At 37.9% G+C, this 16,249-nt stretch overlaps 1 protein-coding gene across 1 annotated transcript in view; it reads right to left on the reverse strand.

Annotated features, from left to right (window-relative positions):
• MGAT4A (mannosyl (alpha-1,3-)-glycoprotein beta-1,4-N-acetylglucosaminyltransferase, isozyme A) overlaps positions 1-16,249 on the reverse strand; it is a 74,083-nt gene that overhangs the window by 994 nt on the left and 56,840 nt on the right. Inside the window, exons 10-15 of the mRNA XM_021412835.1 lie at positions 15,135-15,265; positions 14,382-14,489; positions 13,754-13,947; positions 2,744-2,822; positions 1,354-1,420; positions 143-255 (exon numbers count right to left, since the gene is read on the reverse strand). Of these exons, the coding sequence (XP_021268510.1) occupies positions 143-255; positions 1,354-1,420; positions 2,744-2,822; positions 13,754-13,947; positions 14,382-14,489; positions 15,135-15,265 (692 nt within the window). The remainder of the gene's footprint in view (positions 1-142; positions 256-1,353; positions 1,421-2,743; positions 2,823-13,753; positions 13,948-14,381; positions 14,490-15,134; positions 15,266-16,249) is intronic.

Consider the following 16,249-nt stretch of genomic DNA (forward strand, 5'->3'; position numbering starts at 1 on the left):
TTTAAGGAGATTGGAGTTCTCTCAGTAATAGGAAGTAACTGCTTTAGGAACTAGCCAAAATGTTGAGCTTCAAACACACTGAAAGAATGAAGAAATCCCACATTTGCAGTTTTTATTTTTAGAAGACTATACCATCTCTCACCTCATTCAGAATTGCCCAGACTGCTGAATTCTGTATTACTGAAAGCCGGAATGATGAAATAGGGTTTAGGCTGGGGTCAACGGTTCCTTCAGCTACACCGTTTTCAAACTTCCCTGCAACAGAAGTGAACGTATACCCTCCATTAACTTCTGGTCAACAAAGCATAGACATTGTCCAAAAAATGCATCTACAGTATCACAATACACAACTGATACCGCCTGCTGGGTATGCAGGGCTGACTAGTATCATTTCCCAAAACAGAAGACAGCCAATGTCTTTGGTATCAATTTGCTGATACTACAGCAGCAGTCAAGATGGGAGATGTTCAGGGAAACCTGAACAGGACTGCACTAAAGAATCAGAACTTCAGAACTGTCTACAGTATGAGCTCCCCTGAAAATCTTGGGGGATTTTAGCACAGATTTTCATGTAATATCATGGAACTAAATATGAAGCCCTCGGCTTATGCGAGTGCTTAATGTACTCCCATTTAAAGAATTCTTAATAATATTACAATTAATAAGAATCCAGTTTAAAAGCCCAATTAGAATTTACACTTGAAATGCAAGTGCATCAATTGTAATTCATTAAGATGAAAAAAATTTGCTTTCATTACAATTGAGACGTCCAGCCTATACCCAACACAGTAAAAAAAAAAAAGTTGGATCAAACAGTATCCAAACCCAATCCGTAAGTAAAATTTCTCTTTCTTGACAACAGGTATCCTGCCATTTCCTGTCCCTTTCCCCAGCAGCCACGTGGCTACAGAAATGCCAATCCCACCCCATGACAAGAGGGCTGATTGTCTGACTGTAGGGTTGGTTCAAACCCAGGCCCCTGTTGACAGGCACTACAGTGCAACAGCTCACTGAGAGGGACTTGTGTAGCCCCAGGACATTAGAGATGATCTTATGCAACCTGGAGATGCCTCAGTGGTAATGTAGGTTGATCTGATCTGGCAGAGAAGTTGGGCATAGCTGCACTACAATTAACTGTCAGAACAGGCCTTTGTTTAGTACATCAGTCTCAAAGAATAAATATTGGAAGCAACGTTAAGTAAAGTCTACAAGGTCACACACCCAAAATGAAGGAACAAAACCCAGATTTAGGTTTGGTTTGGTTTTAATTGAAGTGTCTTATCTGCTGCAGTAGTAACAAAATACATGATGTTCTGTACGCGTAAGAGAAAAGCACTGCTTTCTGTGGCATACCTATCCTGAAGTAACCATCCTCTAAGCGTTTGTCTTTGGTTTCCTTGCTTAATACCAATTCTTCATTCTACAATAACAAAGAACAGGTAAGACAATTTATTTTTCATACATGACTTTGCCAAGGAAGGCCAAATGTGCACACATTTATTACATATTTAGCATCCATCTTATCTAAATAAACTATAAACCAGTAGAATAAAATAGTTATTCACAGCCTTTGGTAAGCCAACACAAAAATTAAAATGATGCAGTACTCCAGAACGGAACTGTATTTGGCTTCAGGGTAGAAAAAGGAAGTACTTTAAGTGCCCCACTTAACTGCCCATTTCAACTGCCACATGAACAAAATACAGAGCAGACAGGGGGCACACAGAAAAAGAGAGGCAAAATCTTGCCTTGTTTTCCTATGGCTGAGCCAGAAATTTCTCTCAGGCCAAATGAAACTTACAGCTCATTTTTTTGATGTAAGAATTTGGGTAAAATGGAAAGCCTTCAGACCAGCAAGGGAAGCATTTCCATTATCACTACCTTACCGAAAATGGTGGATACCAATAAGCGTCTTTCATAAGCACAAAAAAATAAAATTATAGACCAGAGCTTCAAAAACAGCCTGAACATTACAACCAGAATCACGTGAGCCGGTACTAGAAGACCCACTATTACGATTTCCTAGGAATTAGTTACAATTTCTTGACAGGCACAGGACATTAAATCCATCTGCTATTTGTTTTCCCCCCCTCAAGTCCCAGACCAATCCAGTCTAGTTTTTGGCACTATGTAATCCCTCCATGATCATTTACTTATTGTTATTTTAAATTTGGTATATGGTACTTAAAGCATAGATTTCAAGAAACCTGCATCAGATGTATGGGAGAAGACAGATATACTTTGCTATTTTAATACTATATAAAATAAACTTGTCTAAAGTAGTATCTTAAACCTTTCCCAGAGTTTTGTGATAAATGATTAAGTATAATATCCAATTGAAGAAAAGGAGCCTGTATTGTCTGGCTTCAAGCAAGAATATATTTTAGACAGTATAGTGCTTCCCTGAAATAAAATTCAGACTGATTTATGGTGAAAAAAATAGGTAATCAGGAGAAAGACATAGATTTAATCTGAGAATCCAGATACTGAAAAATCTGTACGGATTTGTGGTAAGGTTTGGATGTGTGTCAATTCCTGAACCAAGTTGTTTTTTTTTTTCCTTAACTAGGTCAAAAAGGAGACTGATTTAGCTTTCCCCTTTTCCAAAATACATAGGAAAGGGCAGATTGTTTGGTTATTTTTTGTTTTAAATAGCAACATGTTAAAAAAAGGGAAGTCAATACAATTATGAGGCTTTGCTTTTATCCTATGATGAAGAAGAGAGAAATCAATACATTCATACCTGAAAAGGCAAAACTTCCACGGTTGTGTTTAGAAGTATATCTCCTGGATGCTCTGGATTGCCGCTGTGGAACAAGTACCTATAAATAAAAAGGCAACGTAAGATAGTCTATATACATCAATTATCAATCAATAGCTAAGTTACCACCTTACGTGTTAATAATCAATTTATCTGAGTTATAATAATAAACACAATTTTTATACTAGACCTACATCAACTAATGATTGAAAGATGGTTTCACATACTGTGTAATTGAAAGGGCTAGCTCAAACTTTTGCATTTGTTGAAGAGCAGTTGAGTAATGTTTTACTAGGAAGATGCCTAGATCTGGTCTCCACACTCCATTACACAAAGTGGCCAACACTGTAACTACTATTGCCAGGTATGCACCAGCATCACTTCCAGTCTCTCCCCTTTGCTTCCCACATCTGGTCACCTCCTTCTCGTGCCCCCAGAATGAACGCTGCAGATCCATTCTGAACCAGGTCAGGAAATGTATCTGCGTGGTCTCTCTTGCCACACTAGTTTTCCCCGAGACCTGACCTCTGCTCTGGTTCTTTGCACAGTCTCATTAATGACTGTGCCAGGAACTCCCAGCCAATACACTAATGATATCTGAATTCAACCTTCTATTCCAGAGACAGATTATTATTATATATATACATTATATATTATATAGAATTATTATTATTTTACACACCTGTACAAAGTCCTCATTAACATAATTCAGATGTGCAGCTAATGACTTTTTTTAATGCAGAAGAGCAAATACGTTTTAAACTGTACCCAAACCTTCCCTATAGTTTTCAAGCAATAAAGTGCAAGTCTTAGAATTCTAACTACCCCCTCTCCGACAGTTTTTGCAGTGCTATGCACCTGCAGGTAGTAAGTTATGAAAGACAGGGTTTAATTTATCTTTCTTTATATAGAAACACAAACTTCTTATCTCTTGATACCAAATACATATACACGCGTAAAAAAGTAACAGTATTTTTTACCACTAGGTGGTATCAACGCTTGAAGGATTGCTCATTTCTTACTATTTTTTTTCTAGTAGACCTCAGAGGCGTTTGTTCAGATTACTGTCTGAAAACTGCTTGTATATCACACCTACTCAAAATTCACTTTTAACAAACCTCATTTACTGTTAATACATTCAAATGAATATGCAAAAATCTATCAACACATTTCAAACCTTCCTTCAATTGGAAACTAGAGTAATAAACATTAAGCACTACCTTCCACATTAAACACATCGCCAGCCAGGGACAAAATTAGTTCAGAAATTATCACTTGATTAAAATTACAAATATTAGCTCCATTTGCAATTTATTAAGACATAATTGGAGATGTAAATTCCAGTTTGTCTTTAGCCAGTATGTCTGAAGCCAGGTTAAGTACTTGCCATCAATGCACACTCCATAGCTAAGTCAAGAAGTAGAAGAAAACAGAGCCCTTTGACTCCGAATTAGAAATGTCTGTGGTAACAAATTAATATAAAATAATTTAAAAATACCCGAACACACAGAGGCGTGTAACATTTCTTTTATCAAGGCTCAGAGGAGTCAAAATCATACATTTAGATCTAAGAAAGCTACACTGACTTCTGTTGCATTGATTTCAGCAGAATTTCACACGTTGAACTGCAAGACAACTGGATTCGGTAAGCTTCGACATTGCGTGTGCTTGTATGTACCTCTGCGATCATGTGCTCCCAGTGGAAGATAACACTCTGGGGGTGGTCCGTGTCGGGGGAGGCGGTGGTTGGGCTCTGTTTTGTTTCAAGAACAGCCCTACTGCCACAGCAGCCATTTCTCCTACTGTGCTGACTTGCGAAACCACTCAGGTGGGGTTTCTCCCCCAGCCCCAGAACGTACCATGCCAGGAGGGCATCAAGCTGAAAAGCTGGCAAGATGCTGAAACCATTACGGGAAGAAATAAAAACTATTTCCCTGTAATCAAGCCCACTTTTTTCAGTCTGTTTTCTATATCTGTCTACCATATGCACATACATATAACATATGCATATGTAACATCTTCTTTAAGATTATGTTTAGAACAGAAGCGATATTTTTATATCTGAGCCCTGCCTGAACGCTTGTCAGATAACACCTACTCTGACAGAAGTTGCACAGATACGAAAAATAGAAGCACGAATGCACACAACGCAGCTCATATCTATAATCAATCTTCCACTAAGAAATACAGTTTATGTATTAGAAAATTCACTTTGAAATAACATTTAATTTACAAATGAACGGCTGCTCTACAGCTCCTGAAAGCAGCCTCATTTAGCTGTTCTTTTATAAAGCTCGCCTCCTTGACACACCGATAAATCACAAGCTTTCAAGGCTTTCAGACTATGAAATGTTTTTCTGGAGACTGAAAGACAGAGACAGAAAGCCACCAAAGTCGCTGTGCTTTTGGTTAAATCATTCTGACATCTGTCCTGGGATTTACAGGTGACAGCCCTTGGGAATACTAAAAACCATGCACCTTTTTTCTCCACTCTGGTTAACGGATATTTTCCCTAGGATGGAATCATAAACATTTTTGCCTATTTGCTACTTAAACATAATGCCTTCTGAACCATTCTTTCAAATTAAAATTCTGAAAGCCGCGAGCCTTGAAGTATTATAATCCCAGGCAAACGCATATTAACCTGAAGTTATAAAACACCATGATTGCCCTGTAGAACATTACTTCACAGCTTGCTTTAATTCCAAAACACACAGGTGGGCAAATTGGACATTCTTGATGGAAATCATCAGCAAAAAACAACTGTAACTCACAACTAGTAAATGGAATACCGATGCATCTCAACTTCAGACAATCTTTTTCATTGTCAGCCTCTCTTTAATTTAAAGAGGCTGAGGTCAAACATAATAGCTGGCTACTGCACATATTCAGAAACACGGACAACCTCCTGTCTGCCAGGAGTTACTGTATGCATGAACTAGAGCTCACTTTCTGTTCTTGACCTCAGTATAATAAGAGAGTAGAAGAGGATGCTGGACATTAACATCTCACGCTGCATTAAAAAATACATAATACCATTTAAAGAGCACTGAAGATTAAGAAAACAAAGTGGAGCAAGGTCGAAGTTGCAAAGAAAATTTCAGTCTTCACACTGAGTGACCTGAATATTGAAGCTGAGCATTTGACTTCTGCCCACAGAACTAGATACAGCTATAAAGTCAACTGGAGGAACAAAATCAAAGTAAAACCACTAAGCTGAAACCAGTGTTCATACACACCCTAGCTAAACGGGATAAATGGCAGAAGCACGCTTATCAATACAGTGACAAGATACCATTAGCTTGCCAATGCACTAAACTGATAAAAAACTATTAAAAAAATACAACGCTTCAATGCAGAACTTCCCCAGTAGTGAAAGCCTACAAAGATTCCCATTTTTGTAGTAACTTCACAAAATGAATTTATCAGTATCTGTTTATTAATTTCTACGTGCATTAATACCAAATGCTGTTTATCTACATTCATTTACCTTCAGTATTCTTCTTTGTATAATTATACTTTTTTGTCTTTAAGTACCGATGTATTCACCTGCGCTTCTGGCCAAAAAAAAAAAAAAAAGCCAACTTCAATTCTTTATTTTTGCTTACAGAGTGGATGTCTCTTTTTTCTTTCCCACACAAAGCACATTGAGACTCAGAGAACTAAGCCTAAATTTCCCAATTTGTTTCCATTCATGCACGCAGAAGTCTGTCTTACCATCCCTTATACTTTATTTAAAAAAAAAAATCACTGGCATTCCCTTTTTTTTTTTAAACAAAAAGTGCAACTCTATGCATCTTCTGTTTCGTTGAGCCATTAAAAAGAGAAAGCAGATGAGGACACTATAAGCTTACCAGTAAATGGCAGCTTCATAAAAGCAAATAATACAAGAAAAATCTAAAAAATGCAAAATTCACATCCCCTGCCAGTGCATTTTTGTTCTGAAGAAAACAGACTCATCCCACTTGATGCTAAACACAAATATTCTAGGAATCTATTTATGAATGTGGGCCTTTGTCTTCTGTAAATAACAGGAATCAAATCTTTTTCTCTGCGCATCCCCATGTCTCTTTTTAGCAACTTGATAAACCTTAGTATATTTCCTTTTCCTATTTTCTTTTCTGAAAAGAAAAAGGAAGGGAGAGAAGAAATGTTTCCTTCCACATTTGTACAAATTGTTCACTAGCAACAAGGAACATAACAGTTTTTAGTTCTGCACAACGTGAACTTCTATAAAAGCAACAGTCAGTCAGCAAGTTTTGGGTTCTCTACAAATACTGCCACCATTGCAAGAGTTATGACCCACCAAATCTATTCTGTCTTTTTGATCTCCGGATGCAATTAGGGTAAAAGAAATCTAATCTAACCCCACTATGTCATTTTCCCAGAACCCTCATTAGGAAATGTTATTTTCACTGTTATTGGAATCATGCATTAACCGTGCATTACTTTCCAAGTTTTTCTTGTATAAAATATAAAAGAAAGATTAGTAACTTCTTTTCCATCTCTCAGGTTCAGTTTTCTTCCCTATCCTTTAGGCCACTTACCCATTCCTTTGCAAAAACTGCCTCTACTTGAGGAAAAAAAAAAGCTATATTATGCAAGTCTATATATGTATACACACTCATACACACAAATACTTCTAAGGCATAAGGAATTTTTGTCTTGTTAGTTTCTGATTCAAAACACAGGAGACAGAAGGGAAGGATCTTTTACTTCCATACATTTTTATGCAAAATGTTTGGCAGGATTTCATCTTCTCTGCCCAAAACAGCACCTTGTCTCACTGTCCATAACATATATTAAGGACATATACATAGGCTGCTCTGAAAGTAATGCCTCCTATTTATTTCCATGGAAACTACAACAGATACAGACAGCACAATAACACTGTTTGATAGAGCAAATTCTCAGCTACAAAACACTAGTTTTCAACACAGTCACCAGCATTAGCTATGCATTTTCCACCAGCAATGAACAAGAGCCTGCATGCTGTACTCATAAAAATCTGCATGGCCACCTGGACTGTGACTTGACTTTCACGTTGCTGTTGCCACTGCTGAAATGTGCCACCCACCACCTCTCTGTGCTCACATCCAGTGTTTGGTCTCTGTTAACATTCAGCACGTGTCAGTGCTGAATGTCAGTGGGTGCCATTTTTTCCACATGGAGGAATTCTGTTCTCCACCTTTGCTTCACACACGCTTCCATGTCAGACACCATTTTGTCACACTGCCCCGCTGCTGCCATCTGTCACACGGCAACAACATGTAATGGAATACTGGTGGGAAGGTTCAGCTTCTACTGCCATACCACTGATATCTGCCTCTGACGTCGTGGGCAAACATCATAAAATAGGAGGCATTACTTTCAGAGCAGCCCTCGTACACACACACATTTCTCCAGAAGTGCTCCATCCAGTTTTCTTAAACACTAGCATTTACGAACATTTGAGATGCACTTGGGTATGGACAACCTCACAGGACGCTGGATACAATTATGACATATCAGAGACTCAAGGCCTTTGGGAAATCGAATTAAGTAATTTAGGGTATCACAAGAGACATTAGACACCTAACGTTCAGGCATCTGCATTAAGCCTCTTAATATTTCTGACCAAGAACAGTAAACCCAGGAACGCTGCCAAATACACAAATCTGGAGTATTAGTCCCGTTAAGGAGGAAGCAGCATGTCCTTGGCTCACGCAGCTCTTTTCTTCTGTCTCTGATCCATACTTTCTTTTCTTTTCAGATGAAGCACTTGCCACATCATTTCAGGCATAGCTCCATGCCCGGAGCAAACAGCATCAGTGGCTCGGAGCCTGCCTGCCAAGTCCCTGCTGTCAGCATATCCATTTGAGGATGTTCTACTCATTAGTACAGAAGCTTATGTAAACACAGAAAACAAGTCCTCAATTCCTCTTTTTTTTTTTTTTTCCACCCGCCCACACTGAAAACATTAGCCCAACCGAAATGCACTACAACACCGAAACTTTAATAAATTTATGAGATTTCCAAATATTTCCTATCAACTATCACAATCAAAGCTTAATAAAATGACAATGACGTTACATTTTAATAACGTATCTATAACTACACATTTAGAATAGAGATTATTTCTAACTCATACACGGTGCAGCTGTGTGCATGTGTTATGTCAGCGAGGCCCGCGCAGGAAAGGCAGGACATATTGCATTGTGCTAAAGAAGAGCTTGCTTCTACACTGAACAGCCTTAAAAGCTGTGCCTCTTTTCCCCTATAATGAAGTGGGCTTAATAGCAGGAAGCAACCATCACTTTCTAAGCAGCTAATTTTCAGCACCATCACAATAATTTAAAAGCAAAGTAACTCATATGTTTAGTTATCAGGCGCCAGGCACTACGCAATACAATAAGTTTCAAGTTGAAACAATCTAATAGATAATTCCCAGTCATGCAAGAAATATACCTTGTGAGAAGCTACCACAGGACACACTCGCATGGTTAACATCACGGTGTTCCCTGGGATTCCAGGGTCAACAGCAGAGTAAATTGGATGGTTAGTCTCAAATACCACACCTCAAGCGGCTACGCCAACATCAGAATACAAAGTAGTAAATGTAATCTACAAGCAGATTTGTCCAAGTATTAAGATTCTAGTTGAAAGATGAACTGCCAGGCAGTAATGTCTACCTCATAAAACCACTTTATTAACAATCAATGGCACGTTATGAGGACTACCCAATAACTTGTTAAAAAAAAGGGCACAGCTATGAGGCAACTAGAGTTAAAAGCAGAAGGGTGTAAAAAGAAAAGAAATCTACACACAAAACGCAAGAAAACACAAGTTCTGCTAATCCTTTTGAAAATACCCTAATGCTGCTAAGCAGCCACACAGAAAGAAGGATGAATCTCATATTTTAAAAATATAATGCAAATTTGCATATAAACTTGTGAGGTTTTATTCCTCCTTCCCACAGTATAACATACATTCTTGTCATTTTCCATAGCTTTTTTTTTTTTATAAAGATTATCATTTGAAAGCAATCTGAACTGAAACAAACTTGAAACCCTCTACTTTGTAAATATCCACTCTAAATTCCTATACTGCAGAAAAGCCAACAAGTGTATACACAAGCTAATCAAAACATCCATAGGTTATGTAGCTCCAAGGGCTTCCTTGGCGTTAATTATTGTTTTCAAAGAACAAGTTCATTATCTGATTTATGTCAGTCAAGTCCACATGGAATGCTCCAACTTCTGAGATGGTTATGACGATGATGGACATTTAATGAGAGCTGCAATTGAACGTCTTTTGGAAACTTTTTTTTTTTTTAAAAAGAAGGATCACATTCAAAATGCATTACTCCTTTTCTAGATTCAATAATCATACACCACTATTTCAGAGAATCCTACATTAAGTATATACATATTAAAGCAGTGTTCAGTGTCAAAAGCACTTCACAACGAGCTCCCTGGGCTCAACACCCATCACTGACACCTGAAGAAAAAGAGTAACCAGTAAAGAAAAGCAATATCTATAGTTATTTATAGTAACAAGAATTAATACTAGCACTGAATGTAAATTCAAGTAGTAATAATGTGAACTTCATAATGTAACTTTTAAACACAACTGTTAGCTTTAATAACTAAGAAAGCCTGGAACAACAGTATATATAACGAAACAGCAAAGTGAATTTTGATAATTATCTAACAACCTAAGAGAAAAGAAATTCAGTATTTCTTGTCTTTACAACATAGGCTGTTTTGAGCATTCAGAAAGTAGTCCATCCATTTGAAAAAAATAAACCTCCCGCAGTGGTGTGCAATTTGTTCCTTAATAAGAAAGTTGGTGCATCTACTTTCAGTCTCAAGGACGTGCTACTGTAACAGCGGTATGCATCTTTGTATTACTGCAAAAATAAGAATGAGCATTTAGCTTACTATCAAGGGACTTCAGTATTCTGGCTGGAAATCTTTCACTCAGAAATGACTGAAAAGATTCAGTATAAGAGCTGTTACTAAAATGAATGTTAGCCAATTTCAATTTATACACTCCTCTTCTTCAGGTGTGGTTTAGAACAATCAATGTCTGACTTCAACATTCAGCAGGGATATGCCATCTAGGCTTAACACAAAATAGCCACAAATGTTCTTTTCTGCTCCGCTACGTGAGTTCAGATCTCACTTGAGATTACTAAGAAACCCTTGCCTCTGTTATCTCTGGCAATATGCTCAGGTCTCAGAAATGAAATATTTAAAGACCTGATGAAAGCTAATTACTGAACTGCTATACTCAACAGAAAATTTCAATTCAGTTCTGCAGAAAAAGTTTGGCATGGAAAAACAAACTCTAGGAACAAGTTAGTGCTCTGTCACACTGTAACAGACCTGCCATTCATTCTGCCAGTTGCGGTCAATATTTCCATTAAGAACCTTGTTTATCAAGGATTTATTAGTGGAGCTATTAAGCAGCTACACCTCAAACCCACTTGGCAGATGTTTTCTGCAAATTCAAAGAGCTATTCTACTAATTTAAAAACACAAACAGCAACTGCTGTGTCCCTTCACAAACACAAGATGGCTTTCAAAAGCGTATCTTTCTAGTCTTGATTGCTGTGGATGCATCTCCCCACCAGGCAAGTTTTCCTGATGTGCAGCCCACTTGCCCTTTTATGTGTTTCAACCCACTCGGCACAGATTTACATTTGGCTGCCTCAGCAAGCATCACTGAAATATCAGGAAGCACGATTACTTCACCTAACCTTCACCCATCAAAATCTGCTGCTGAGGAAGTTAAGCAGGCAAACAAAATCAAGTCCTCAACAATTTTAAATGACAATGTCTGTAGCCCTGATCAGCTACTGACTACACAAAGGCAAAATACTGCATTTTTATGGCCCTGTGGCAAAGAAACACAAATGAATAAATATCAAAATGGCCTGAAATGATGCTAAACTTAGTTTTTTAAGTCTGAAAATGTAAAATCATTCTAAGTAGTGAATTTGCTTTGAGGAAGCAACAGGATTCAAGACATTACATCTCTTCTAAAACTAAAATTACTTTCTAAAGTTAAAATAGCAAAGTAAATAAAATAATCATATAATCCTCCACTGCTGAGACTGTTTCTAACTGCCTTAGCCCTAGGTACAAATTTTCAAAGCACAATAATAAAAACTGTCTTCTCATTTTTTGCAGAGATAATCAGTGTTTACATTTACCCCCAATTCCTTCACTACTGAAGTAATAAATACCAAATACATATTTTCTTCAGACCTGTGATTGCTGATTTTTGAACCTACTACACTTGCTATCAACACTTTCCAGAATCATAGAATGGTTTGGGTTGGAAGGGACCTTTAAGATCATCTAGCTCCAACCCCCTGCTACAGGAAGGGACACCTCCCTCTAGACCAGGTTGCTCACAGCCCCATCCAGCCTGGCCTTGAATGCTTCCAGGGAGGGGGCACCCACAACCTCACTGGGCAACCTGTTCCAGCGTCTCACCACCCTCACAGTAAAGAAATTCTTCCTAATATCTAGTCTAAATCTACCCTCTTCCAGCTTAACGCCATTTCCCCTTGTCCTGTTGCTAACAGAATTGTCATTATGTACTTGACTCACCCTAATGAAACAACAATGTCCCACCCAAGATCAACACTTACTTACTACAGCTACCCTATGTATAAAATAGAAGCATATAACTAATAAAAAAATAATTCAGAAAATAAAAACAAATCAGACAATGATCATTTTATAACCTTGAAGAAGAAAATTTGATCAAAAAGGAATCAATGAGTTCATACATTTCATTTGGAAAATGTATCATTTTTATACTATTGGCACAGGATAAAAAAAAATCTGCCTTTAATCAAAGGAGGTATGGCAGTCATGCTCCTCAACACATACATCTTAGAAAGCTATCCAGGAAAATCTTTTAAAGCACAGCAATCAACTGAAAGAGTAATTTGACATCTTGCGCAACAGGCTTGAGTTTCATAGGTCAGACCAGCTTGGAATAACATAGAACAAGGAAACTACTGATCCTCAATTAGTCTTTGATTATGTACCGACGCATAGAAGTTGACTAACTGGATTCAGTTCAGGACTGCAGAAAGGGCTCCTTCACAAGAAAAGCATCCAGACACATCGTCCAAAGAAACTTTGCTCTACCATACTATAGGTACTGGCCTCAAAAAAGCATACCAGATATGTGAAGAAAAGTGAAAGGAATCCACTAACGTAGCAACGCTTAGACACTAAATAAGCAATTACATGTTTAAGTCTTAGATTACTATGTTGGTAAGACAGTAAATAACAAAGCACCAAAAAAGTCTCAGCAAAAGTAAAGGAAGACTAAAAATTCCAGTAGATAAAGTCACCTCTAGCTCTCCAACAAATCACAGGTACATTTATTTCAAGCCTATTTAAAAGTTAAAACTCCAAGCTGACCTATTTAATTAATTTATAAGGAGTTTTAACTTTTTTTCAAGCCCTGAAGCAGAATCTGAAAAAAAAAAAAAAAGAAAGATAACCTTTAGAGTTCCCAAATTTCAGGTAAAAGGACACCATATGCTCCAGCAAGACTTCTGGTCTGGACAATCAACGGACTGAGGCTGAGGCTGCAGGGCACAACATACTGTACCACACACCGCGCTGCACAGTTGTAATTGTAATTAGAAGCAGATCAACCAAGCACAAATAGAACCAAACTGGTCTTGAATTGCAAATAGAACCAAACTGGTCTTGAATTGCAAATAGAACCAAACTGGTCTTGAATTGCATTTATCAAAAAGGCTCCAAGTAAAATTAAAAGAAAAAAATGAATAGGAAAACAACATTAAAGCAGTAAAAGCACGGAAGGAAAAGATGCTCATGATCAGTTTCACCTAAACTGCAAATAACCCAGAATGATTTCACTTTAGTTTATTACGACAGCCCCAAATTCTATCTTCAAGCATTCTTGGCAAGCATGCAGCCTTAGATATGAGACCAAAACCAAATAATTACTAACCTCTCTACATTGACAGGCTTGTCAAATTTAAATAGAATATAATCCCCAGCAACTGGTGTGACAGCCCAGAAAAAATCTTCCCCTACGTAGGTTTTTTCTAGCGTATGCCCCTGGTAGACTTTTAAAGATGTGGAAACCTCTGCAGGTGGATTCACGTGGATTTTATGCAGTAGCGGTTTCAGGAAGTCTTTATCCTAATTGAAAGAAAGACAAACACCATGCTGTTTTATTATGTTTTTCTCAAGTGGTTACACTTAAAATGAGCTCCTACAGAAAAAAAATGAAAAAATAAATACATTATTTATTTCCAGATATTTCAGATCTTATACTAGATAATAAGATAAGTATGCCATTAACGTAATAAAGAAAGAAAGAAAAAGTAGTAAATAGAGAAATAAAAATTTAAAATATATTTCCACTGGCAAATACTCACAAAAATAAGTTGAGATTGGTACTTCTTGTACCTCATAGTAATTTAAAAATATAGTTTATACCAGGTTTCATTCCAACTGGAATAACATATAATTCAAAAATACTAAACAAGAAGACCCTAGTTTTCTCAAAGGCTAAAAAAAATTTTCATCAGATCAACTTGATCCGGAAAGGAAGGAAAAGTGTAGCTACTAACTGTGAGTTTCTGGATCTTCCCTGCCAGGGAGGAGTGGAGGCCAACATGCTGGAAGAGAGAAGGCCTGAAGCGTATCCGTAGGTTTGATTTCTGCCGATCACAATGTTTCTAAAGTAAGAGGAGGAGGGATAAAAACCCACATTGTTAAATTCAACAAAAAGTTGCTGAGATTTTACTGAAGGTATGTGATGTTTCACGAACCAAAAAGACTCACAAAAGCCTAGACCTATTTATCCAGTTCACCTTGGTTTTATTCTAGAAATCTAGCAACACGGCTGTGCAAATATAATACTAGTTAATAAAGAAGAAATTTAAATCTACTTCTGTACAGAGCCCGTTTCTTAAGTCTTTCAGCAAGGAAGCTACTTATGGAATAAAGGACCAAAAGTCTAAATGTAATCACCATTTGGAATCTTCCCTATGACTGCTATACAAGTAGTAGTATTCTACAGAGCCCCACTGGGGGTTACAAGAACAAATTCATTTTAAGAATGTTACATATAAAAACTAATCAGACTTTTTTTCTTTCACCAACTACTGTATCCATCTCCAGAATCCAAAACAACAATTATTATGACTCTGAAAAAGGTGTTTCTGAAGGTTTACTTGGGATTAAAATCTTAGTAGGAAAAGAGATTCTTTCAGGACACACAATAACCACAATAAACTATATGCTAGCCTTTAATTCATGAAAAACAGCACATTCACTAACATCAAAACATTTTAGAAACTTCACAATAAGAAGAAACTTACAGCATCTTTTTCAGGGTTACACACTTTCACCCAGAGGATATGGTCCAGAAGCCAATCAATTGGTTTCTCCTTATAAAACATAAATATGAACTCTACAATAAGAGTGATATCTGGAGACTGGAACATTTTACCTGCAATGACATTAAGAATAACTGAAGTTATTTGATAGTAAAGATAGCATTGCATCTTGAAATCACTGAGATAATAAGCAAGTTTGTGCCATGATAAGGTATGCCACAGATGAACAATTTGAAATCTTAACGTTACTAAAAGCTCAGTACTTCTCATAGAATCATAGAATGCTTTGGGTTGGAAGGGACCTTAAAGACCATCTAGTTCCAATTCCCTGCCATGAGCAGGGACACCTCTCACTACAACAGAGTGCCCAAAGCCCCATTCCACCTGGCCTTGAGCACTTCCAGGGATGGGGCATCCACAGCTTCTCTGAGCAACTTGTTTCAGTCCCTCATCACCCTTACAGTAAAGAATTTCTTCCTAATATCCAATCCAAATCTGCCCTCTTTTAGTTTTAAGCCATTAGTCCTTGTACTGTTACTATAATTCCTGATAAAGAGCCTCTCTCCAGCATTCCTGTAGGCCCCCTTTAGGTACTGGAAGTTCACTGTAAAGTCTCCCTGGAGCTTTCTTTTCTCCAGGCTACACAATCCCAACTATCTCAGCCTCTATTCATAGAAGACGTGTCACAGCCATCTGATCATCTTTGCAGTTCTCCTCTGGACTCAATCCAACATCTCCATCTTCACCTTGTGCAAGGGGCCCAAGAGCTGAACCCCCAGTGGGGTCTCATGAGGACAGAGTAGAGGGGGACCATCACCTCCCTCTCCTTGCTGGCCACCCTTCTTTTGATGCAGCCCACGATAAAGTTGGTGTTCTGGACTCCAAGTGCTCACTGCCAACTCATGTTGAGCTTCTCAACACTCGGCACTTCCAAGACCTTCTCTCAATATATTCTCCACTCAACCTGCATTTGCGCTTGTGAATGCCCTGATGCAGCTGCAGGACCTTGCACTCAGCCTTGTCGAACTTCATGAGGGTTGCACAGGCCCATTTCTCAAGCCAGTCAAGGTCTTTCTGGATGGCATCCCTGCCCTCCA

The sequence above is a fragment of the Numida meleagris genome, chromosome 1 (assembly GCF_002078875.1).
Source record: "Numida meleagris isolate 19003 breed g44 Domestic line chromosome 1, NumMel1.0, whole genome shotgun sequence".
In the NCBI taxonomy this organism is placed as follows: domain Eukaryota; kingdom Metazoa; phylum Chordata; class Aves; order Galliformes; family Numididae; genus Numida; species Numida meleagris.